General features: G+C 36.0%; 1 protein-coding gene across 7 annotated transcripts in view; it reads right to left on the bottom strand.

Annotated features, from left to right (window-relative positions):
* Positions 1 to 23,147, bottom strand: part of SLC4A10 (solute carrier family 4 member 10) — a 165,755-nt gene that overhangs the window by 28,199 nt on the left and 114,409 nt on the right. For all 7 annotated transcript variants that reach the window (XM_039360050.1, XM_039360051.1, XM_039360055.1 and 4 more), the window contains 8 exons: positions 22,385 to 22,542; positions 21,277 to 21,364; positions 20,822 to 20,968; positions 19,875 to 19,975; positions 18,254 to 18,428; positions 17,964 to 18,097; positions 16,556 to 16,801; positions 1,839 to 1,944 (listed from right to left, as the gene is read on the bottom strand). In XM_039360050.1, coding sequence (XP_039215984.1) covers positions 1,839 to 1,944; positions 16,556 to 16,801; positions 17,964 to 18,097; positions 18,254 to 18,428; positions 19,875 to 19,975; positions 20,822 to 20,968; positions 21,277 to 21,364; positions 22,385 to 22,542 — 1,155 coding nt within the window. The remainder of the gene's footprint in view (positions 1 to 1,838; positions 1,945 to 16,555; positions 16,802 to 17,963; positions 18,098 to 18,253; positions 18,429 to 19,874; positions 19,976 to 20,821; positions 20,969 to 21,276; positions 21,365 to 22,384; positions 22,543 to 23,147) is intronic.

Below are 23,147 nucleotides of genomic sequence, written 5' to 3'. Positions count from 1 at the left end.
GCATGTGTGTGCGCACGCTCATCTCCACTCATGCTAGTGCCACTGCCGCTATGCAAACGGGGCACTGTGTGGCGAAAATGGGGTGCTGCGTGGTGAAAATGGGCACCACGCAGCAAAAACAGGGCGCTGCACGGCAAAAATGGGGCGGTGCTAGCGAGTGTCACACGGGCGCTAGCACTGCTCCATTTGCATTGCGTATGCTTGTGGCCCCATTTGTGCGTGCGCGCACGCGCGCCTAAAATGCTTCCCCCTCCCTTTCCCTCCGGTCCGCCAATTGAGAAAGGTTGGAGACCTCTGGCCTAGACTAGGTTTTCCCCTCTTAAACAGGGAAGGTAGTGGAGGAGAGAACATTTGGAAAGTGAAGTTTTTTGCAAAAAAAAAAAAGTTAGGATTAAATCAGAGAATTATGCACATCAGAAGACAGTCAGACTAGTCTTGTCTTCCAGGACATATATTTTTAGGAAACCAAATCATTCAGAGGTTAGAATGATCTTTAAATCAATTTTAGCTATTTAGCTATAGATCATAATTCATCATAAGAGATGTATTGGAAAGAAAATTTAAGAAAATTCTGTACATAGTCTGTTTTTATCCCTGTGGAGTGATACTGCTTATGCTGGGGCTCCTTTCATTTTATTTTTTGCTTTTCTAGGGATATTTGCATACATTTTACAACTCTTCTCTTAGTAAAATTCTCAGGCCACTCAGATTAATGCTATTCTTACTATTTACTGTCTAACCGGAATAACAAGCACCATCTATTTTGTCTGACTTGTCTTTGTTTATTTATTTCAAAAAGAAAACATAATGAGCATTACAAAAGCTATATCCAAAAACAAAAATTAACTGCAAATGAAAAGCCTACATAAAACTCAGAATAGATCCCGCGGCCAGTCATCTGGGACCCAAAATGTGGTGGAATAGAACCTCTTTAAGTTTAGAGAATTGAAACAAGGTGGGGCCTCCACAAATGCTTGGGAAGATTAGTCCAAAAAGTAGGGGCTACTAAACAGAAAGCAGGGTCAGTTTATCTTCTACTTTCTTCCCTTCCTGCTTGCTTTTGTTTTTATTCTTGTGCTATCTGTCTTATCAGGTTTCCTGGTTATCAACTGTAATAAAAAACATCATATTGATTTGCATTCATCATGCTGGTAAAAAAGAGTTTGTGTTTGTGACTACCCTACTACCTTATGGCCTACTGAAAATGCTATATGGATGGCAAGGGATTTTTCTAAACAGAATGAAATGAGGAACCAAGGGCAAATGTCAAAAGGCCCTCCCCCCCAGCTCAAAAATTAGATGGAAGTAAATTCTCTTCTGAGATCAGAATCTGCTTTTTCAGGGAATCCAATGAAATACACAAAGCCTCCTTTCCTAAAATAGATCACTATTATCTGTCTTCAGAACTGCTTGCATATCTGGTGGAAAGTGAAGGGGGCTTCTCCTCCTTTCCTTCATAGTGTGAACACTTTTTTAAAAAATAGTCAAGACAAATCTTCTTTTCCAGGGTTTGATTTGTTAATTGATTTTAGCATAAACTGCAATTCGTATTTTGAGACTTTTTATGCCTTTTATGTTTTATTTTTTGCCAATCATCTTGAATACTCAGTTGAATAGCAAGGAGAGAGAGAGAGAGAGAGAGAGAGAGAGAGAGAGAGAGAGAGAGAGAGAGAGAGAGAGAATGAATGAATGAATGAATGAATGAGTGAATGAACGAACGAACAAAGTAGTTTGCAGACTGGGGAGAATAGCCTGCCATTAGCCTCTGTATGCGACCCAGATGGGTTCTATATGTACACCTTGAATGCATTCACAATATGATTTGGTGGTGCACTTACAGTCACAGTAAGATTTGACCAAGGTATTTCAGATGAGGACATGTTTTTTGACTGCCAATATTGTAAGGTAGTATTGCTTGGGTTATCTGGTTCTACACAGCTGCATCTGAAAAACAAATCAATGGCTGATGTTATCTCAATTAGAAATGAACAATTTAATTCACCATTACTTTGTAAATTGTCTGGGGCAATCACATATAAATTAAAGTTGATTAAATAGCCCTTAATGATACCAAACATAATTTTCCAGTCCAGCAATGCAGCAATGGAATTGAATTGCTCCTGTATTGACTCTCCCCCTCTTCTCTTAAATGTTACATAGGGTGCTTGTTTTCATAGTATATGTCAACGTTGCTAACATTGGATGTTCCTGCTCTGATAACTGATGCTTTTCTTTACTTTTAGAATTCAGGTGCGGGGGGGGGGGGGTTTGGGATGTAAGCTCAGTAAGCCATAATAATAACACTGCCGTGGGAATTCAAGGACAAGCTGATAACGTTTTGGGCTGAGGAGCTGAGGAGAAAGCCCATGCTTGAAGCTAATTGGGGAATGTGTTTTATGACAGTTTATTGGGGGGGGGAATTATACTTTGTTACTTTGTATCAGGGGGAAGGGAATTTAGTTTTTGGGTTCAACTATGTAGTGCCGAAACTTTGTTTACCGAATAAATGTTCTTTAAGGAAGAATTTTGCCTCAAAGTTCTTTTGATGGGTTTCATCTATCGGAACCATGACAGTATATTCCAAAGTGGCATAGTGATTCATTTGTAAAAGCTCTCTATAAGATGAAATCTCTGCCTCAGCCCATTTTTTAAATTATTTATCCTTTATTTCTCCTTCTTATTATCTTTCTTACTCCCCCCCTCTTATTGGTATTATTATGATGATTATCATTATTCTGTTGCTTTGCATGTACACTGAGAACTTCTGCACCAGAGACAAATTTCTTGTGTGCCTAATCACACTTGGCCAAATAAAAGTATTTAATTCAATTCAATTTTCAGTCATTGCTCCACTTTGAAGAAAGATGATGAATCTCCAAAACATTTGTTTCTACTAGGTTCTCAAAAAAACAAAATTTTATTCTGTTCAAAAATAAACTTCATTACAGTCTAAATTGAGGAGGACTGCAGCACTGAAAAGGTTCTCCAAAAAAACAGGAGAGAATATATAACTCTGTTGTGAATAATTTTTGTACAGTCCAAATTCACACATTTTTAAAAGTGCACAAATACATATGCCTTCTTCAGTCACTAACAATTCTCTGCATTGAGAACTGGAATTCCTAGCTTAGTATGGCTGAAATCCTTTATATCATTACAATAATTACATTACAATTATTCAGTTTGAATTGTTCTCAAGAAAAGGATGCAAAGGAATAATAGCTGAAAAATATTCTGTTCCTATATCTTTTTTATAAATTTCCCATGGTAAAATTAATTGGTTGCTGGATTTGGTAATAATTTACTCTGCTTCAGTAGGGCTTCTTTATGTTACAGAAGCCTGGAAGCTTTGAAAGATCTATTTACAGATTTATGAATCAGCTGGTAAGGTTCCAAATAGTACAAACACAAACTCATAACAATAAGGCATAAGTTCTAAGATGGCGGCACCTGGATCGGCTGTGGTTGCATTGGCTCTCGAAGGTAAAAAGTTTTAGGAGAGATATAAGGGATATAGGCCCCATGATCGGAAAGGTTTTAATGTGATTGAGCAATGTGGTGGAACTAAGGTAACATACGACTGACAATCTTTGCTGGCATGGCGAGTTTCTAGCTGTTTTGGAACTGTTGGTGAGACTGTTAAAAAGTCATTGGTGCTGTTTGAAATTGTTCTGCCGGCAGCAAGATCTGAATGCTGGCCCAGCGATGGATTCTATTGCAAATTACAGCTGTTTCTAAAGGAAATGGTCGTAAGCGTAAAAAACGGTTGTATGTCAACATTACAAGTTGCCCACCAGTCCTAGAACCTGGATCCTCTTGTGTTACGCCATAATTCATTTTAGATAAAAGAGAACATTAATCCAGCCCTATGCTGTTTCTTCTGGCTTTCAGCGGATTATCTCAAGCAGCAAAATCTTTCTTTCAGAATATTAATCTTTATTTTATTTTTTAATACCAATCGGGGACTGAACCTGGGCATAAAAAGCCTCTGCTACTAAGCTTGATGGGGTTGCTAATATCAATTTTCATGATTGTCATTCGGGGATTTGTGGCAAAATTAAATGAAAAGGTTAGGGATAAACAGGAAAAGGGGATTATAAAATAAGGGATTGGGCTGGAAAAAAAAAGATCATACAGTGGGGTAATTCTGTTTGCAACTTAAAGCTCCATCAAAGTTTTTAGCATGTTTCAGGAACAAAACAGAGATTTTACTTTTGCCATTTAATTTGGAATGATATGCAACTGCACTGTGGAAAATAAAAATAATTTGCCCCCTGCTATGGGAAACAAATAGTATTGAAAAAGAGATTTGGACCAGTTTTATCAAAATGTGTGGACATGCACGGATATTCCACCTTGTCATACTGCAATATACTTTTCCTATTTCCCAGCTGCTGTTAAAGCTACATGTAAAAAATGAATTATGAAGCTAAATGAAAGAACTACAGAAGATGCCATGTAGGTTATCCAAGTGTTAAAAAAGCAACTCCAAAGCAACTGTGGATCCATGGAGGAAGATTATTCTATACAGTACATTGTCTCCCCCCCCCCCAAAAAAATGAAGAGACAAATGCTTCTTGGAAAGCAACCATCTAAAGCAGACAATAAGCTTTTCTATCCCAAACACACACACATACACACATAGATATTCACACATACAAATGTTATCTTCAGATCTAGAAAGTATTTTTGTTGTCTTGGGCAGTTGAAACTAGAAATATGGGCAATTGATTAAGAGAGGTGCCCACCTGTTGAGGCTTTCCAAATACTCTGTTCCAAACAGAAGAAAGTATCTGTAGCTCATGCTGGAATTATGGAGTCCTTGGTTGATTACTTGCAGACATTTCCTTACCAGACTAGGTAACATCATCAGTCTGCAAGCAACCAATCAAGTTCAGAGCATATCAAGGACTCCATTCTGTCCCCTCCTCTCCCAACCACCAGCATTCCACACCAACTGAGAAACCTCAGGAATGCCTGTGCTGTTCTCAATTCCCCCCCCCATACACAAAGAATGTCTGTGCATATGTGCACTTGTATATATGAACATACACATTTTCTGACAAAAACACCGTCACTTGGAAACTGAATTCTGTTTATATGTTTGTGTGTGTATGTGTGCATGATGTACGGTGTTCTTCTAACTCAGAGTGTTTTTGTTGTCTTTCTATTGGTTTTTTTGTTATTAAAAAGTTTTTATTTTCCATTTATTCATACAAAATACAATTAACCATTGGTACCGCCTGCCCATTCCCCCCAGGCTGCGTCCACCCTCTCTAAACCTTCCCTACTTCCCTCCTCTTTCTCTCCTCCCCTCCTACTCTCTTCCCCTCCCCTTCTCCTCTAACCATCCTACTTCCTCCCTACTCCTTCCTCCCCTCTCATCCCTCTCACACACATGAACGCAGCATAGGGGAAATGCCCAAGCATTTACCATGACTATATTATCATTACCCACCCACTCACCCACCCACCCACCCTCAACCCTCCCCCCCTCGCTTCCCAGAGCAGAGTACAGGGTTATTAATAAGAAGGTTAACAATAATAAAAAAAGAAAAAAAAAGAAAAAAACATCATACTTAACCTTTAACTCCCCTTAAATTAAGACATATAAACAAATCTCTACAACAGTTACTATAAAATTTACTCATAAAATAAATGAAACTTTATAGTCCCATATTTTTTCTGAATATAATCTATCCATCTTCTCCATACAATAATATATCTTTCTTGTGTATGATCCTTCAAATAAGCAGAAATTTTTGCCATTTCTGCAAAGTTAGAAACTTTAAATATCCATTCTTCTAAAGTAGGCAACGAGTCCTTCTTCCAATACGAGCCTACTAATAACCTTGCTGCAGTTAATAAATTCAACATTAAAGTAGTTTCTTTGTCATTTAAATCCACAAAGATACCCAATAGGAATAATTGAGGGGTGAACTTTATCTTCCTTTTAAAAATCTTTTGAATGTTCCACCAAATCATAATCCAAAAAGCCTTTACCTTTTTACAATTCGACCAAACATGAAAATATGTTGCATCTGTATTACCACATCTCCAACATTTGGGTTTTAAATTTGGATACATACAAGATAATTTTTTAGGATCTAAATGCCATCTGTAAAACATTTTATAAAACTTTTCCCTCAAATTTTGAGCTTGTGTAAATTTAACATTTCTAATCCAAATTGTCTCCCATAAGTCCAATGGGATCGGATCCTGGATATTCTGAGCCCATTTAATCATACAGTCTTTAACCAATTCTGTTTCAGAGTCTAATTCTATTAAAGCATTGTAAATTCTTTTTATATGGGCCTGACTCTGATCTTTAATCTGAATAACCAGATTTCCATCTTCTAGTGTTATTCCTTCTTTCTTATCTACAGTCCACCTGTCCACTATTTGTAAATATTGAAACCATGACTGTAGAATATTTTCTTGCCTTAATACATCTAGAGATTTTAAATGCCAATCCGAACCTGACCAAATTAATAATTCTTTATACGAAATTTTATCAAAGTTCATCCCCTTAGAAATCCCCTCAATTGCATGTCTAGGAATCCCCCAGATAGGTATTTTTTTTTTTTTTATTAAAAGTTTTATAAATTTTACAAAAAAAACAAGAACAATACAGAACAAAAAACAACATATACAAAAGAAAAAAAAAATTAAACAATACATATAAAAAAAAAAAAACCCACCCCACACCCCTCCCAAAAACCCTCCCTTCCCCCCCCCTGAGCTTCCCAGAGCAGAATATAGGCTTAAGAAATAAAAAAAAAATAAAAATTAAATTAAAAACTTTATATTTATATATATAAAAAAGATATCTATAATATATATAAAAATAAAACTTATGAAAAAGCTATATGATATTTTTGTATACCCAATCTAAATTGTATAAATTTTATCCATTTGTCCCAGATAGCAAAAAACTTCTCTTGCGTTTGTTGCTTTAAGAAAGCCGAAATCTTTGCCATTTCCGCCAGATAAGCTACTTTAAAAAACCATTCCTGCAATGTAGGCAAAGATTCCTTCTTCCAATATTGTCCAACTAACAGCCTCGCGGCTGTGATCAAATTTAACATCAATACAACCTCCTTTGTATCACAATCTGTAACAATACCTAACAAAAATAATTGCGGAGTAAATTTTACCCTCCTTCTAAAAATTCTCTGGATATTCCACCATATTTTGATCCAAAATGCTTTTATCTCTCTGCATGACCACCAAATATGATAATAGGAAGCCTCCTTATAACCACATCTCCAGCATTTAGGTTGCACGTCAGGGTACATGTAAGACATTTTTTGTGGATCAAGGTGCCATCTATAAAACATTTTATAAAAATTCTCCCTTAATTCTGTGCTTGAGTAAATTTGACATTTCTCACCCAAATAGTTTCCCAGGTGTCCAATGAAACTGGCTCACCAAAGTTCTGCGCCCATCTAATCATACAATCTTTAATTAGTTCCGTTTCTGAGTCAAATTCAACTAAAACCCCATAAATTCTCTTAATGTGGGTTTGTCTTTGATCCTTCAGTTGCTTAATAAGATTTTCATCTTCTCTAAGAAAACCCACCTTACAATCCATCTTCCATCTATCTAGTAGTTGCCTATATTGGAACCAAGAATAAGTAAAATTTTCTTGTGCTAATTCTTCCCGTGATTTTAATTGCCAGTTTTGTCCATCCCATTTAAGTAACTGTCTATAAGACACCATATCCATTTTAACCCCTCTTTTTATTCCTTCTATCGCATGCCAAGGTATAGCCCATAATGGTACTTTAAAATCACTTTTATAATATTTTCTCCAGATCCTAAGTAAAGAAATTCTTAAAATATGAGATTTAAAAGCCCAATCTATTTTTTTATTAAATATTAAATAGGCATGCCACCCATAAAGTAAATCCCATCCCTCTAGATAAAGTATCTCAGAATTTGTCAAATTTACCCAGTCACTAATTAATGTTAAAACCACCGCATCATAATATAATTTCAAATTTGGTACCTTGAGTCCACCCCTCTCACGGAAGTCTTGCATAATTTTGAACTTAACCCTTGGTTTTTTCCCTGCCCAAATAAATTTATTGAGACCCTTCTGCCACTCATTTAAATTAATCTCATTTTTCAAAATTGGTAACATTTGAAACAAAAAAAGAAACTTGGGTAGAATATTCATTTTTATCACTGCAATTCTTCCCATGAGGGATAATTGCAGCTTTTCCCAGTTCTTCAAGTCTTTCTGTACCCTGACCCACAACCTTTCATAATTATTTTTAAATAATTTTGCATTAGAAACAGACAGCATCACCCCCAAATATTTTACCTTATTAACAATCTCAAAACCCGTCGAGTTAACCAAAATCTGCTTCTCCTGACTCGACATATTTTTAGGTAAAATTTTAGTCTTATTTACATTAATCTTAAAACCCGAGACCAAACCATAATGGTGAATCAACTGTAATAAGTTTACTACAGAATAATCAGGTTGCGACAAAGTAACAACCAAGTCATCCGCAAAAGCTCTCAACTTATATTCTTTTTTATTAACATATATTCCTTTAATTTCCTGAGACTCTCGAATTTTGATCAATAATATTTCCAATGTTAAAACAAACAACAATGGCGATAAAGGACACCCCTGTCTAGTACCTTTCTCTATTGTGAAAACCTCCGACAAACCTCCATTAACAATAAGTTGTGCTGTTTGTTTTTGATATATTACCTTAAGGGCTTGTAATATGTTTTCACCAAAATTCATTTCTTCCATTACTCTTAGCATAAAATGCCAATTCAGTTGGTCAAATGCTTTTTCAGCATCTAAAAATATGAGCCCTGCAGGAACTTGGTTGTTCTTATCTAAGTATTCTAATAAATTAATAATTTGTCTAACATTGTTTTTCATATACCTTCCTGTTATAAACCCTGATTGATCTTTATGCACAAGATGATGCACCACCCTCATAAGCCTATTTACCAAAATTTTTACAAATATCTTATAATCCACGTTTAAAAGAGATATAGGCCTATAGTTTTTTGGTAAAGTAAGATCTTGATCCTCCTTTGGAATCAATGATATAAAAGCACTACGCCATGAAGGAGGAATCTCTAAACCCTGTAAGATACCATTAAAAAGATCATTTAATGGTTGAATCATCTCCTCCATTAAGGCTTTATAATAAACAGCTGTTAACCCATCCGTACCCGGTGCTTTCCCTAATTTCAATTGTTGAATTGCTGAGGCAATTTCCTCCTTAGTAATTAAACCATTAATTTCATATTTCTGATCCTCAGTCAGTTTAGGAAAACTTGCCTCAGCTAAATATTTATTTATATCTAACAGTTGTACATTAGTAGATTTGTATAGGTTTTGATAATAATCCAAAAAAGATTTTTTAATTAATTCCTTCTGAGAAACTAGTTTACCCTTATAATTTATTTTCTCTATTATTCTCTGTCTCTGTTTCTTTCTTAATTGATAAGCCAACCATCTCCCCGGCTTATTAGCATTACAAAATGTATTTTGTTTCATAAATAATAAATTGGTTGCAGCTTGATCTGCTATCAACATATTAAATTGTGACCTTAATAACTTTACAGATTCTTTAGTACTTTCATCAGAAGGATTTAGAATCAAAGCCCTTTCTTTTAGTTTAATTTCATCTTCAAGTTCTCTACGTTTCTGAATCTGATTTCGCTTATAAAAATTATTCATTTTTATCAAAACACCGCGCATAAATGCTTTACCTGCATCCCATACCATTGACATTGAAGTCCCCTTGTACATATTCAAAGCAAAATAGTCCTTTAAACACTCCTTTAGTTTTTGAACATTCTTCTCTTGTCTAAACAAATTTTCATTAACTCTCCAGGATCTTCTTCCCCAGATAGGTATTTTATAGTTTAACCTATAATAATACTTTTTCCAAACTCGAAGTAAGGCACTCCCCAAAATATATAATTTGATAGCCCGGTCCACTTTCTTATTAAAAATTAAATATGCATGCCAACCATACATTAAATCCCACCCTTCAAGAACAAGAATATCCTTATTTGTTAAATTAAGCCAATCACTTATCCAAGTTAAGGCGGCTGCATCATAGTATAATTTCAAGTTAGATGCTTTAAGTCCTCCTCTTTCTCGGGCATCTTGCAAAATCTTAAACTTAACCCTTGGTTTTTTCCCAGCCCAAATGAATTTATTGATACCCTTCTGCCATTCCTCCAAATTTACATCTTTTTTTAAAATAGGTATCATCTGAAACAAGAAAAGAAACTTTGGTAGAACATTCATTTTTACAGCTGAAATTCTCCCCAACAGTGACAATTGCAGTTTTTTCCAGTCATTTAAATCCTTTTGCACTTTTGCCCATAGTAATTCATAATTATTTTTATACAATTTTCCATTTGAGTCAGTTAAATATACTCCCAGATATTTAACCTTTTTCACCATCTGAAAACCTGTGGCTTTAACCAAACTTTCCTTGTCATTGGCTGACACATTCTTAGATAATATCTTAGTCTTATGGTTATTGACTTTAAAACCAGAAACTTTTCCATACTGTATTATAAGTTCTAACAGACAATCAACCGCCCTAATCGGTTGTTCCAAAATCAAAACCAAATCATCTGCAAAAGCCCGTAATTTATACTCATTTTTTCTTATCTTTATGCCCTTGATTACCGTTGATTCTCGAATCTGGATCAACAAAATCTCCAATGTCAAAACAAATAACAATGGAGATAATGGACATCCTTGTCTTGTCCCTTTTTCAATATTAAAAGTCTCAGTCAGTCCCCCATTAACAACAATTTGAGCCGATTGTTGCTGATATATAGCTTTAAGTGCATGTAAAAAATTATCCCCAAAATTCATTTCCTCTACCAGTGAGAATAAGAATTGCCATAAGAACAGAAACAATTTTCTATTGTTTTATTTAGAGTAAAAAGTTTAAATATGTGCTGCTGTCCATAAGATTTCAGTCCCACATTGCTGCTATCCAGGGGAAATGCTCACAGTTGGCCTTTGTCTCCTTCTCTTAAAATAAATTAGCTTTTATCCGTTTTACAGCAGAGATTTGATGGAAACTTTGTCTAGATCAGCGTTTACACATACGCTTGAAAAGGAACTACCATGAAGAAAGAAAGAAAGAAAGAAAGAAAGAAAGAAAGAAAGAAGGAAGGAAGGAAGGAAGGAAGGAAGGAAGGAAGGAAGGAAGGAAGGAAGGAAGGAAGGAAGGAAGGAAATGAAATTCTCTTAGTTGTCATTTGACACCCAATTAACATCCCATAGTAAAGGCACATAGCTTTCAGGTTGAGATTGAGTGTAGGAGTATTTTAATTTGATACAATCGTTATGCAATGCTTCATGTCCCTTGATGACTGCAAAGTATAAGGATGTCCAGTGAGTGTATGAAGGGTTAGCAGAAGCATGATAGATGGAGTCCAGATTCCTTCCACATCAGTGTGCGTGCTGACCATGTTCATGAGAGATGGTGCATTTGCCTTCATTAGGGAAGTGGCTACATATAGAAATAGTTGTGTGCTTATCTGAATCCTCTCTCCAATCAGGCACCATTGATCAAATTTCCCCATCTGGTAAAAGAACATATTCAGGTCCCCTTTTCACTAATGTTTCAAAGGCATTTAGTCAAATGTGAATAGAAGTCTCTTTCAGACTCAGTAACTAGTGCCTGAGAAGCTGAACTGGAGTCTACATTTAGAGAGGTGATGGTTGTGAGGCCAACTCACAAAAACCTTTGCTAAGTCCCCTCATTCCTACTTAGTATTCAGAGATAGTTGGGGTTTACAGGTCTTAAATATGACTTAACCCCAAAATAAAACAAACAAACAAACAAACAGATAAGTAATAGCAGCATCCTTTAACTAAAAGAACCTAGCTTAGTTATTCATCAGAATGACATGAACTTGGCACCTTAAACAACTTTCACAGTGGGATATTATGCTCCCAATTCTTAAATGTATGCCATGGACAGATTGTCATATGCATACCGCCATGCCAAAGCTCTTTGAAATTATTCAGTATAATCTGTTAATAATCAAGGGACGTCTGGTAAAGAATTAGATTTTCTTTTTTGTTAGAAAACATCAATTCATCCCTTTTGAAGTACAGAATAGAACTGCCAAAGTAAAAATGAAATTAGTGAATAAATTTTTTAATATTATTTAGAGAAAACTGAAGTAATGGTATATGGGGATGACCTTGGGAGATAGGAAGAAGTGCTACAGACCAGACAACTGGCACACAAAAATGCCTTAACACATAGAAGTGGGGATGGCATGGAAAATATTTCAGAATGGCCCCACGCTAGTAAAAGGAAAGAGGAGAAATGCATTCAGTCTTGCAAGATTCTGTTAATGTAACCTTACAATGAAAAATAGAGCTTGTACTCTTGGTTGTGCTTCTTTTCTGGACTACCTCACAGGGATAACACATAATTAAAAAACTGGCAGCATTTAAAAATGATTTCAAAAATCTACCCTTTAAAAAAAAAAGAGAGAGATAAACATTCACATTTTATTTTGAAAGTTTGCCTTCATTTTTTTCCCACTTAGACCCTATCAGCACTTACAGAACACACAGCAAAAAAGGGGTGGGGCTTCTCAGCGAAGGTGGATAACCAACAGTTCAATGCGAATACAAGCAACCATTGCTGCTCCTGAGAATTCCATTCCAGTATAAAACTATGGGATCATGAAATTGTGAATGATAAAACTTCAGTTGCCAGAAGGAAGCCCACAACCCTGCCAACTTTACTGCTGTGGCCATTGGACCCTAAAAAGAAAACGTGTGTGGGGTTACCAAAATGCCATCTGCCCCTGTGGTAGGCGGTTATAACACTGCAGTCTAAAAACCCTTTAATAACAAAAGGGAAATGTAGCATAGAAATTTCACTTATAAAGTTATTTGTAGATAAGTATCTATAGTGGTATCCATTATGAGGTAAATGCAAAGGTATCATTCAACATTCAAGGCCTATTTTTATACCCAGCAATAAAGTATCACACAGAAATACACACAGACACAGATACACACAGACACACACAAGACATTCTTGTACTAAGGACAGATTTTACACACCTATTCACACAAGCCAAAGGACTATTACAGAGGGGTATAAACTCCATATATACCCTTTAATTCATTTTCCCACAAGAATCTCTTTATAAATATACCTATTTTCTATACATGTCCACTGAGAAATGAAAATTATTGATATTCATTGGATTGACTTTTAATAAATACTCAGAAAATTGCAACCATATGGTTAGATATTCAGCTTTGGAAAATACATGATGCCTTTTTATTCATCAGCTACCCATCAGTAAAGTGATATTTTGGCCAATTACAAAGTCCATATATAGTAGGTTTGGGGAAGTTGGGAGTTATTTGGAATGTGAGAGAGCTTTTAAATATGTATGGAGCTAAAGAAGTGGAATAAGACAAAATGAGCAGGTATGCATATTTACTTTACTAATGATATTGGCTAGCAAAAAAAAAACACCAGAGAATTTCATTTGTTATCCCTGACAAGTAAAAGACTGATATAGATTTAAAACTGAAGAGATCTTTCAGAATTTATTACTGTGCCAACTCATAAGCAGACTCATACATCATTTACAATTGTCCCGAAAATACCTATATTGATTTCCTTAGAAATATGTGATCATATAATTAACTATTCTAGAAAGAATTTCAGTATAAGAACTTACTGTATATCAAAAACAAAGGATTGCACAGCTTTCAGAACACCGAGGCAAACTTCACTACAAAATTGTGGATAAGCATATTAGCAAATTAACCACTGGATCCCGTCCATCATCTTGATGCTTCCTCACTAATCCCATTGTCATTGTCTACTTCTGCATCTTCTCTTTCACAAAAGTGGAATAGGTCAGGGGTAGGCAACCTTGGCTCTTTTATGACTCGTGGACTTCAACTCCATGCTGGCTCAGGAATTCTGGGAGTTGAAGTCCACGAGTCATAAAAGAGCCAAGGTTGCCTACCCCTGGAATAGGTGATCTAGCCTCTACTAGATGCTTTGAATTTCAGCTCCTATCAAGTTTATCCAGCATAGTCAATGTGAAGGAACTATGGGAGTTGTAGTTCAGTAATTTTCTCCTTCTGCTATGTTTTATGGCTCAGCTCCTTTCATCCCTTCATTCCTTCACCCCAATTCAATGGGATTCTGACCGTATGAACATTTTCATTCTCTACCAGTTGCATCTGAAGGCAAGTTATTTTAAATGGTGGCACACGCGACCTTTCCCGTCACAGATAATTACAATTACACCTTTATATGCCACCAAGATTTATAAGATACAATACATTAAGATACAATGGTGGGCTGCAGTTGTGAAATTCTAGCATAAAAGTAAATAGCCAACCTTTCCTTGGCACCAAAGCCCAAGCAGTGTTATAGCTGAGGAAACAAGTATTCCAAAGCTGTAGAGAGGAAGATGACCTTGATAGAAATAGGTGAGCTCTGTTAACCAACATGATAAGGGGAAAATCATATATTGAGCCCATAAAATAGCTTTCACAAATGATTCAAAAGACATCTCATTAATTCACAAGTGTGTAAGAAATGGAAGGAGATACAGCAGGGGTGTCAAACTGCTGGCCCACAGGCTGGATGTGTCACGAGGAAACCATGCCCACCCCATTGCCGGCAATGGGGAAAAAGCTCCAATACATCGCGCAACGTTACGTGACGTCGCAAGTTTGACATGTCTGAGATACAGCATACTGTAATTAGACTTAAAAGGTCATATTATTACAGCCAATAATAGTAGCTTTAGCCTTTCTAAGGAGTTCGTTTCCTAGCCTGGTCTACCTAGTCAGGCTGATAGAAACCATGACAAAGAAGGCCCCCTAGTGCATTCTCTTCACAATGCCCCTTTTCCTAGCTAGGGTGCTGAAGGCACCCTATCCTAAATATCTTAACATATGTATTGAGGAAGGGCCTCTTTCAAGTATCAAGGGCCTCTGAAATGTTATTACTAAAATCTTAAAAAAACAACCATTAGCATACATATAGGCAGCCAGGACAGATCCTATATAGATATCTAAGGCAGTACTTCACAGCTTTCTACACTAACTGCAATGTCCAGATTATTTTCAGAGAAAACCCATGCAAAGGACGCAACATAGTTTGACTACAAACTAGATTTTTAGCATTAAGACTAAGATAAAGACTAAGCTAGCATAAATTTAGTTCTACCAAATGAGCTGGTTAGATGTTCATTTAATTCAAAGATAACTAAGTAAAATTAATTTAGGGTTAGCTGAACATTTTAGTTGATTCAGAATGGTTTTGCTGAAGGGCTTATGTTGCAGAGTATCTGAGTTGCCCACAGTTTGTGGCAATCAAGAGGCAGCTTAGTAGCTCTTATCTGAAAAGGAGAATTTTGGCCTGCACTCAGACATTCCTTTTTTTAAAAAAATAAAACCAGCCCTATCTTATCTATTAGTTACTGCTTTAAAGCTTACATTCATGAAATAAATTTTCTTTTGGAAAATATCAGTTTACCCTTCTTTGAATTTGTAATGATTTCTTTATTTATATCAGTGGTTCTCAACCTTTTTAATGCCGCGATCCCCAACCGGTCGTAAGTTGAGGACTACCCAACCGGTTGTAAGTTGAGGACTACCCAACTGGTCATAAGTCGAGGACTTTCCCTGCCCGGGAGTGCCGTGCATGCATAGTGCCATCCCCTGCGCCGGCCGAGGCATAGCTGGCAAGCGGCAGAGACAACGCAGGCCGACCACCGGCTGGGCCACCAGCTGGCCCAGCCCAAGGGAGGTAAGGCACCTGCCGGGCCCCACGCACGTCAGCAACCCTCCCTGCGCCCGCCGGCCTCCCATCTCCCACCCCTGGCCCTCTTTTACTTACATTTTTAGTAGTTGCTCAGCAGGGAGGGGTGGAAACTTCCAGACAGCTCGCCTTCGCTGCAGACAACTTGCAGCACCGTTTGCAGAATGGGACTTTTGGCGGGCTCAGCAGGGCAGAGACAGCCTGGACAATTCCTATTGGCTTTTGAAAGCCAATAGAATTAGACTCTATTCAAGAGAGTCTATTCTATTGGCTTTCAAAAGCCAATAGAATAAAAGGGAGTAGCACAGCTAAGGAAAAGAGGAAAAAAATGGCGGACTGCATTGTTTGGCAATGCCCATGAAATGGTCGTTCGACCCCAAATGGGGTCCCGACCCACAGGTTGAGAACCGCTGATTTATTTGAACTGGAGAAACAGTATAGAAACAATATATAATGCAACTTCAAAATTAATAGGTATGATAATAACAAAAGGGGAGATAATGAATCCATATTACAGGAAGCCTTCTTCTATACCCTATTTATTTAAAATGTAATTAAAATATTGACAAACAACAGATACCAATGTGATCTTGGTGATCTTGACAAGGTTCATAGCAAATTTCTCTTCCTACTGGGCATCTCCTTCTAAGTCTCATCGTAGGAACTCTCCCTTTGGCATTTAACATCATATTAATGAATAAAATCTTACTTACGAGTATTGTGTAAGGAGTTCCAAGTTATTATGCATGTTGATTGGATATGTTTCTCTGAGATGGTAGAGCTTTTCTAAGGCCTCATAAATGAAAATGATGCAGATAAGAGATGCAAAGGCTTCTTCCGTAAACCGAGTTATGTAGCACACCAAAGAACTTGCATCCGTCGCCACGAGAATGATACACAGAATTGCAGTCCATAAACCAATGCTCGCTCTCAAAGAAAGATAAGACAGTTCGTATTCCCTATTAATAGATTTAAAAAAATATTACTGCGGTGGTCAAATGAGAAGACATAGATTTAGGAATTCCATGTGATCTTTAGACAATCAATTATTCTTCAAAATAGCTTTTTGGGAAAGCATAGCAAAGGCTACAACTACTTATTGTCATTTGCCAATGCTAAGCCATAAAACGTATTTCAGTAATAAGGCTGATTTTACTGGCTTATAGTTGTGGTATTGCCTTGAAGGCAAATTCCTGATTTGCTTGCAAATCTCAAAAATAAAAAGGCTTCCATTCTGCTCTTGAAGAGTCCAGGATTGTATTACTGGATTTTATTCTCTTGTTCATAATAGGAGGGGCAATAAGTACATGAGTCAACAAATATATAAATACAATGCTATTTTATGTTATGATTCAAGGACTTGTACTTCACACATTCACCTCACCCAGGAGAAGCACTTGGAATCCATTTTAAAGAAAAATGATATCCAAATATACAAAATAAAATAAATGCTTAATTAGGCACTATCCCAAATGATCAAGAATTTGGGCATAAAATATCAAGATAGGCAAATAACTCTAGGGCCATTTTAAATTGGCCAAGGAATATAACATTTTAAGGATGCTGCCATCTTGTTCTTTTTCTTGTCTATCTGATCTGCAGTATTTTGGCCTTAAATTAACCAAACTTAATGCTATTTTGTAGACAGCAATAGCACTTACATGCTGCTTCACAGTGCTTTACAACCCTCTCTAAGCAGTTTACAGAATCAGCATACTGTCCCCAACAATCTGGGTCCTCATTTTACTGACCTTGGAAGGAGGGAAGGCTGAGTCAACCTTGAGCCTGTCAGGATCGAACTGCAGGTAGCTGGCAGTCAGTAGAAGTAGCCTGAAGTACTGCATTCTCACTCCTGCACTACCACGACTCATAGAAGCTCAAAGACACTAAGGAATTTTTTAGATGGTACTTAAAAATAGTTCCCATCATCCCTGATCACTCGAGCTATGGGCAAGGCACATGGCTCTACTCCAGTGCTAATACCAATCCAATAGTAGTCTTTTAGAAATGAGATTAAAGATATCAAAAGATTTAGCACAACTTTTTGAGTTTTTCCAAGAGGCTTGTTCAAGGGAAGGCAGAAATGATGAAACTCAAAAAGGAGGAACACAGAGTACTTACTTGCAAAACTTGAATAATATCTTTTCAAACACCAAAACTGGTCCTGTGCTACCTAATATGGTCAGAGGCTGCCCACCAAACAATGAGTAGGCTATTCCAGTCATCGATGCACCAAACAAAGATTCTATTGCACTCTGTGTATTTAAAAAAAAAAAAAGCAGAATTGAAAAGTTAGAGCTGTGACTTGGGAACCGATCCTTAGAAAATGCAACCCAGAACATTTTATTTATTGGGATAGGGATAGGGACAAATAGATATGGTAAGACTGCAAATCCAATTGCAACACATACTATACGACCGTCTGTTGCTTCTCCCAGCAAGCCGCCAAATGTGATAACAGGAGACATACAAGCACAATAGAGAAATAGAAAAGATGCTAGACACTGCAAGCTGAATGCATCAGTGAAGTCACTCAGAAGGAATGGCACTTTCCTCTTGATATCTAAAACCAAGCCCCCAAAGAGCCTAAAGAGAATGAAAAAGAAAGAATGTCACTAAAATGTGGTAATGGGATTGTTGTTGTTTTTTTGTTTTAAGCAGGAACATATACTTACACAAGTTCAACATAATGTGCTATTTGCATTCACTTTTAAAATGAGGTATGAAATAGACAAGAACTCTCCAGCTCACCATCTCCCTGTTTTTAGCCTGAAGCCTTAACCAGTAGTACATCAAACTGGTTCTCTAACATCACTATTAAGTACTAAAATATCTTTGATGGCAACAGGTTACTGCCTCTGAGATATTAGAGCAGTGTTTCCCAAACTTGACAATTTTAAGGCATGTGGACTTCAACTCCCAGAATTCCACAGCCAGCATTGCTGGCTGTGGAATTCTGGGAGTTGAAGTCCTCATGCCTTAAAATTGTCAAGTTTGGGAAACATTGTATTAGAGAAAGCAGAACTATGGCCACTTCATTTTGGCAGCAATCCTGACAAGAGGACTGCCTGTTCATTTACAAATATAGCCATCCATAGCTTGGAGAGATCTTCAAAGTTGCAACCGGGCCACATAAGAGAATACAGTGAACTGATCCTTCAAGTAGGATGTTTAATGGCTTTGCTTGAGAGAAAGCCAAAATGGTCACCTAACCAGATTTTCATTATTAATTAAGATGAACAATTTTGTATGGATTCCAAATCATTGGAACTTCAGTTATAGCAATATTATATAATGCCTTAACTATCCCTGTTCCTAGGTTTACTTCCCAGTAAGCATTGACAGGAAAACAGCTATGGTCTGAATTTTTCTTAATTTGTTAAAAAATGTATGCACAGACTGAATTTCTGTATTTTAGCAACTGAACAAAGTTCGAACAATTATAATAACTTTCCAAAGTAAAAAGATCAGTATTTTTGTACTGTTTTTTTTCCTTAACAACAAATACTTTTGAAGATAGCTACAATATAATCTACCCAACAATATTTGAAACAATGCAAGTAAAATTATACAATTAATACAGAAATTTAAATTCCCTCTTTCATTAAATGGAGTGGAACTCTCCATACAAAATACCTGCACCTGCACTTTACAAAAAAATATGGAATTGGAATTTGCCATTTAAAGCATAGAGACTGTCCCGACTCCATTCATTGCATGACTATTTTTAATGTGTTCAATGATATGCATCCCAATTCAGTAATTATTTGCGAGGCATAAATATATATGCAGGCAAATCCAATCCATTTTACTAGAAGTACATTTACGTAAGTATTGGTTTTAAATAAATGGGACAGCCTATTCATTTTAACCATCATTTATTTATATGTGGGTATCATAAGACCTATTGACCTTTAGGTGGGTGCTAGATCGTATTTTTTAAAAAGAGCCTTACATGTCTTTGTATGTGTGTGTATGGATGGATAGCTATATATATATGTATACAAATAAAAATACTATCTTACTACTAACTTTCCAGTACGTTGTAATTCTGGCCCCGAATGTCCTCCAAGTGGCTCTGGATCTCCATGAGCAGCAGTTCCATTTGGTACACCTGGAATTTTACGTTTCTCCTAAATGAAAAAAATGGATGTGTCTGTTTTGAATTTGTTTTCCATTCCAAATTGTGGGCTGTCAAGGTAAGTTAGAAATGTCATGTCTAGCTTCCTTTCATAGGCAGCTTTCACAAATGAAAGTCACCAAAGTAACTTATTTAACAGGATTTCTAGCATCTGGAGATGCCAAGCAAAATCTGAGAGAAGTGTCTTGAAAAGTGCTACAACATGAGCCTCCTTAATAATAATAACAGGCTTCAGCACTAGAGATTAAAAATGGAAAAAAAACAAACAAAAAAGAGCTATATTCAGCCATCTTTCTCCTGTGGGTTTGTGGGATGCCGTATCCACCACACCTGTTACATTGCTGAAACTGTTCAAGTGCAATGAAGTCCAAGTCAAGACAGAGAAGGTGCATATTCTTGCTGATTTACTATTAAGACACAAGGACATGTTACTGCCATATGTGTGCTACTGTTATACCTCTTTCTGGAATCTCTTTCTATGTCTGCCTAGTAAAATTTATTTACAATAAAAAAATACAATGACAAAGTCAGGCTCAGACTTTCACTGAATCATACAAGCTGAAGAATAGAGTAGAGTAGAGTAGAACAGAACAGAATCTTTATCTATCTATCTATCTATCTATCTATCTATCTATCTATCTATCTATCTATCTATCTATCTATCTATATTTACATTATATATGTCCTGAAAAGTCATGGGAAAAAAACTCTTTGAGATGCCAATGACCTATAGGAGAGGTAAGTGATGTAGAGCACTGATGGTATCTTATGTAATTGTATCACAACTGGAAGAGATGAGGAATATAAATGTAAAAGATAAATAAAAATAAATAATTACCTGAGAAGGAACATTTTTGGGAGGTTCTATGCGAATTGTTGGGTCCCATTCTCCTGGAGGGAGAACTGTCACTTGATCAAGAAACTCATCAATTCCAGCAACTAAGTCACTGCGATCCTTAGCTTTATATGCAACATCATGAAATACCTATGAAGGAAAGAAGGAACTCCATGAGATTTTATTTCTAAGGAGGAAAAAAATCTAAACACAGTTGTTTCTCAACAAATCATAAAATTTATTTTCCTGCTCATTTTCAGTATTGTTCTATGATTCAAAATACTAATGTTTTTAATCTTTCTATTTAAATGGCTCTGAAGGTTGAATTAAGAAGCTGCTAGTTATTAAACTAAAGCATTTTAGATGGACATGGTGATATAAATAAATCTTCATACTAAGCACTTTAAAACAGGTATTTTTTCAATCGATTTAATCAATGCCTGTGAATAGATAAGTACCTCATCTGTCATTAATGTTCCAATTGATCTGCCAATCTCATGATACTGTTGACCTTTTCCTGAGGGTCCCAGAAGAATAAATAAAAATCTATGAAAAATAGAACACAAAAATATTCAGATAATGTTAATTTTACATAATTCTAGTATCTGAACAAACACAAGTTAGAAGAAACTAAGTCTGTGTTTTAACAGCTCTTGAATTTGTATTTTACCAGTTGGAAAATAATTTCTTTTAAACATTGATATACCATCAAATTTTTTTTTAAAAAAACCAAGAATATGTTATTTTTTTAGAAAATTATAAACACTTTCCCTGCTGATGAGGTAATTGGTAGTTTTGGGCTCATGTGTTTCTTAAAACTAAACAGAGAAGTATACACATTAAAATGGTTTCCTAATGTATTATTAAACTGTAACTGTACCAATACATAACGTTACACAAAACAAAGTGAGAATCATTTCTGTTTGAGAAGGTGTTTTACCGTATTTTAGAATAGTTAACGCTTATTATGTTCTATTTAGGCTCATGAACAACCCCCCAGCTTTCTATAACCATTGATTCCCTCTTAATCATGAATACAAACCCCATTTTTCTATCCAATTTAAATGGAATTTTTCACATACGGGTTTAAACTTTTAAAATTGTAAAAGCAAAAAGAGAGGGAGGATAGTCTATGAAATGTATACTTTTTTCTGTCTTTATTGCAGGGCATTAAACTACTGCGATCTTATGTAAAGTTTGAGACTGCTTAACCTTCAAAGCAGAATTGTGCATACATCAAACAGTACTCAGTGATGTTGGTTTTCAATTACTTCTTATCTCATGGATGGATGGAACACATTTTGGCTACAGTTGTTTGCTATACAGATCAGGAGTTTTGTTAAACTAGTCAGAGATCTTGTAAGCCTAGCATTGATGATATTGTCCAGTTTTGGTGGTGAGGTGGTCTTCACAAATTGTGCTCTGGAGCAATATATAATCCTTAACATTATTCAGAGAAGTCTTCCTTATTCCCTGATTGGCCCTTATTCTTTTTATCTGTGAACTGCAGAATATAAACCAAGCTGGAATGATTACATTTCTTTCTTAGCAAAGGTTATAAATTACCTTGATGGGATTGGAACTTCTGTCAATCCTGAAAGCAACATAGCAGGAGACAATCTAACAAAGGCGACTACGGCACGGTCCAAGAATTCAAGCTCACCAACCAAAATGTTTGAGGCTTCGGCTCCAGGCGGGATTTTTTTCATGAAATGCAGGTCAACCTGATCATTAAAAAAAACACCATACAAGAAAAAGAAGAATGGGGGAGGGGAAATGAGAGACCCTAAGAGATGTGAAGATTTCTAGCATTTCATTTCACTGACACATTGATACATCATAGATCATTAACCACAGGATAAGTTAGCATAAACATGTATTAGTGCAGGTACAAACTCTGATAAATTAATTGGAGTTATCAATCAATAAAAACTTTAATTATGGTTTTATAAGACTTGGCAGCTAATTAAAGCTCTAAAATAAATAAATATAATCTACAATCTACAAATCTTATCCTAGTCATATTGATACCTTATAAAAGGCTAATGTTTCTGGTACTGTGCATTTGGGGTTGTTGATTCTACAACTCTTGAATAGGCAGCTTAAGAATGTGAATTCCAATCCAGATAATCTTCAACCAAGGTGTTAATGAGTTTGTTCAACATGATTCATTCGAATAAGACTAAGATCTGACTGTTCTTTTAAAAATGGGAATCATAATTCAAGCTTACTGAGAAAAGGAGTACACTTATTTTTACTTCCATTTAAATTTTTAACTAAATTCATGAATGAAAGTGAGATTGTGATTTTGCTTTACAAAATTAATGGT

This window comes from Crotalus tigris, unplaced genomic scaffold, assembly GCF_016545835.1.
Source record: "Crotalus tigris isolate CLP2741 ecotype Arizona unplaced genomic scaffold, ASM1654583v1 scf7180000019151.395998, whole genome shotgun sequence".
Classification (NCBI taxonomy): domain Eukaryota; kingdom Metazoa; phylum Chordata; class Lepidosauria; order Squamata; family Viperidae; genus Crotalus; species Crotalus tigris.
Note: the sequence above shows the minus strand (reverse complement) of the source record. Positions and strands in the feature narration are given on the sequence as shown.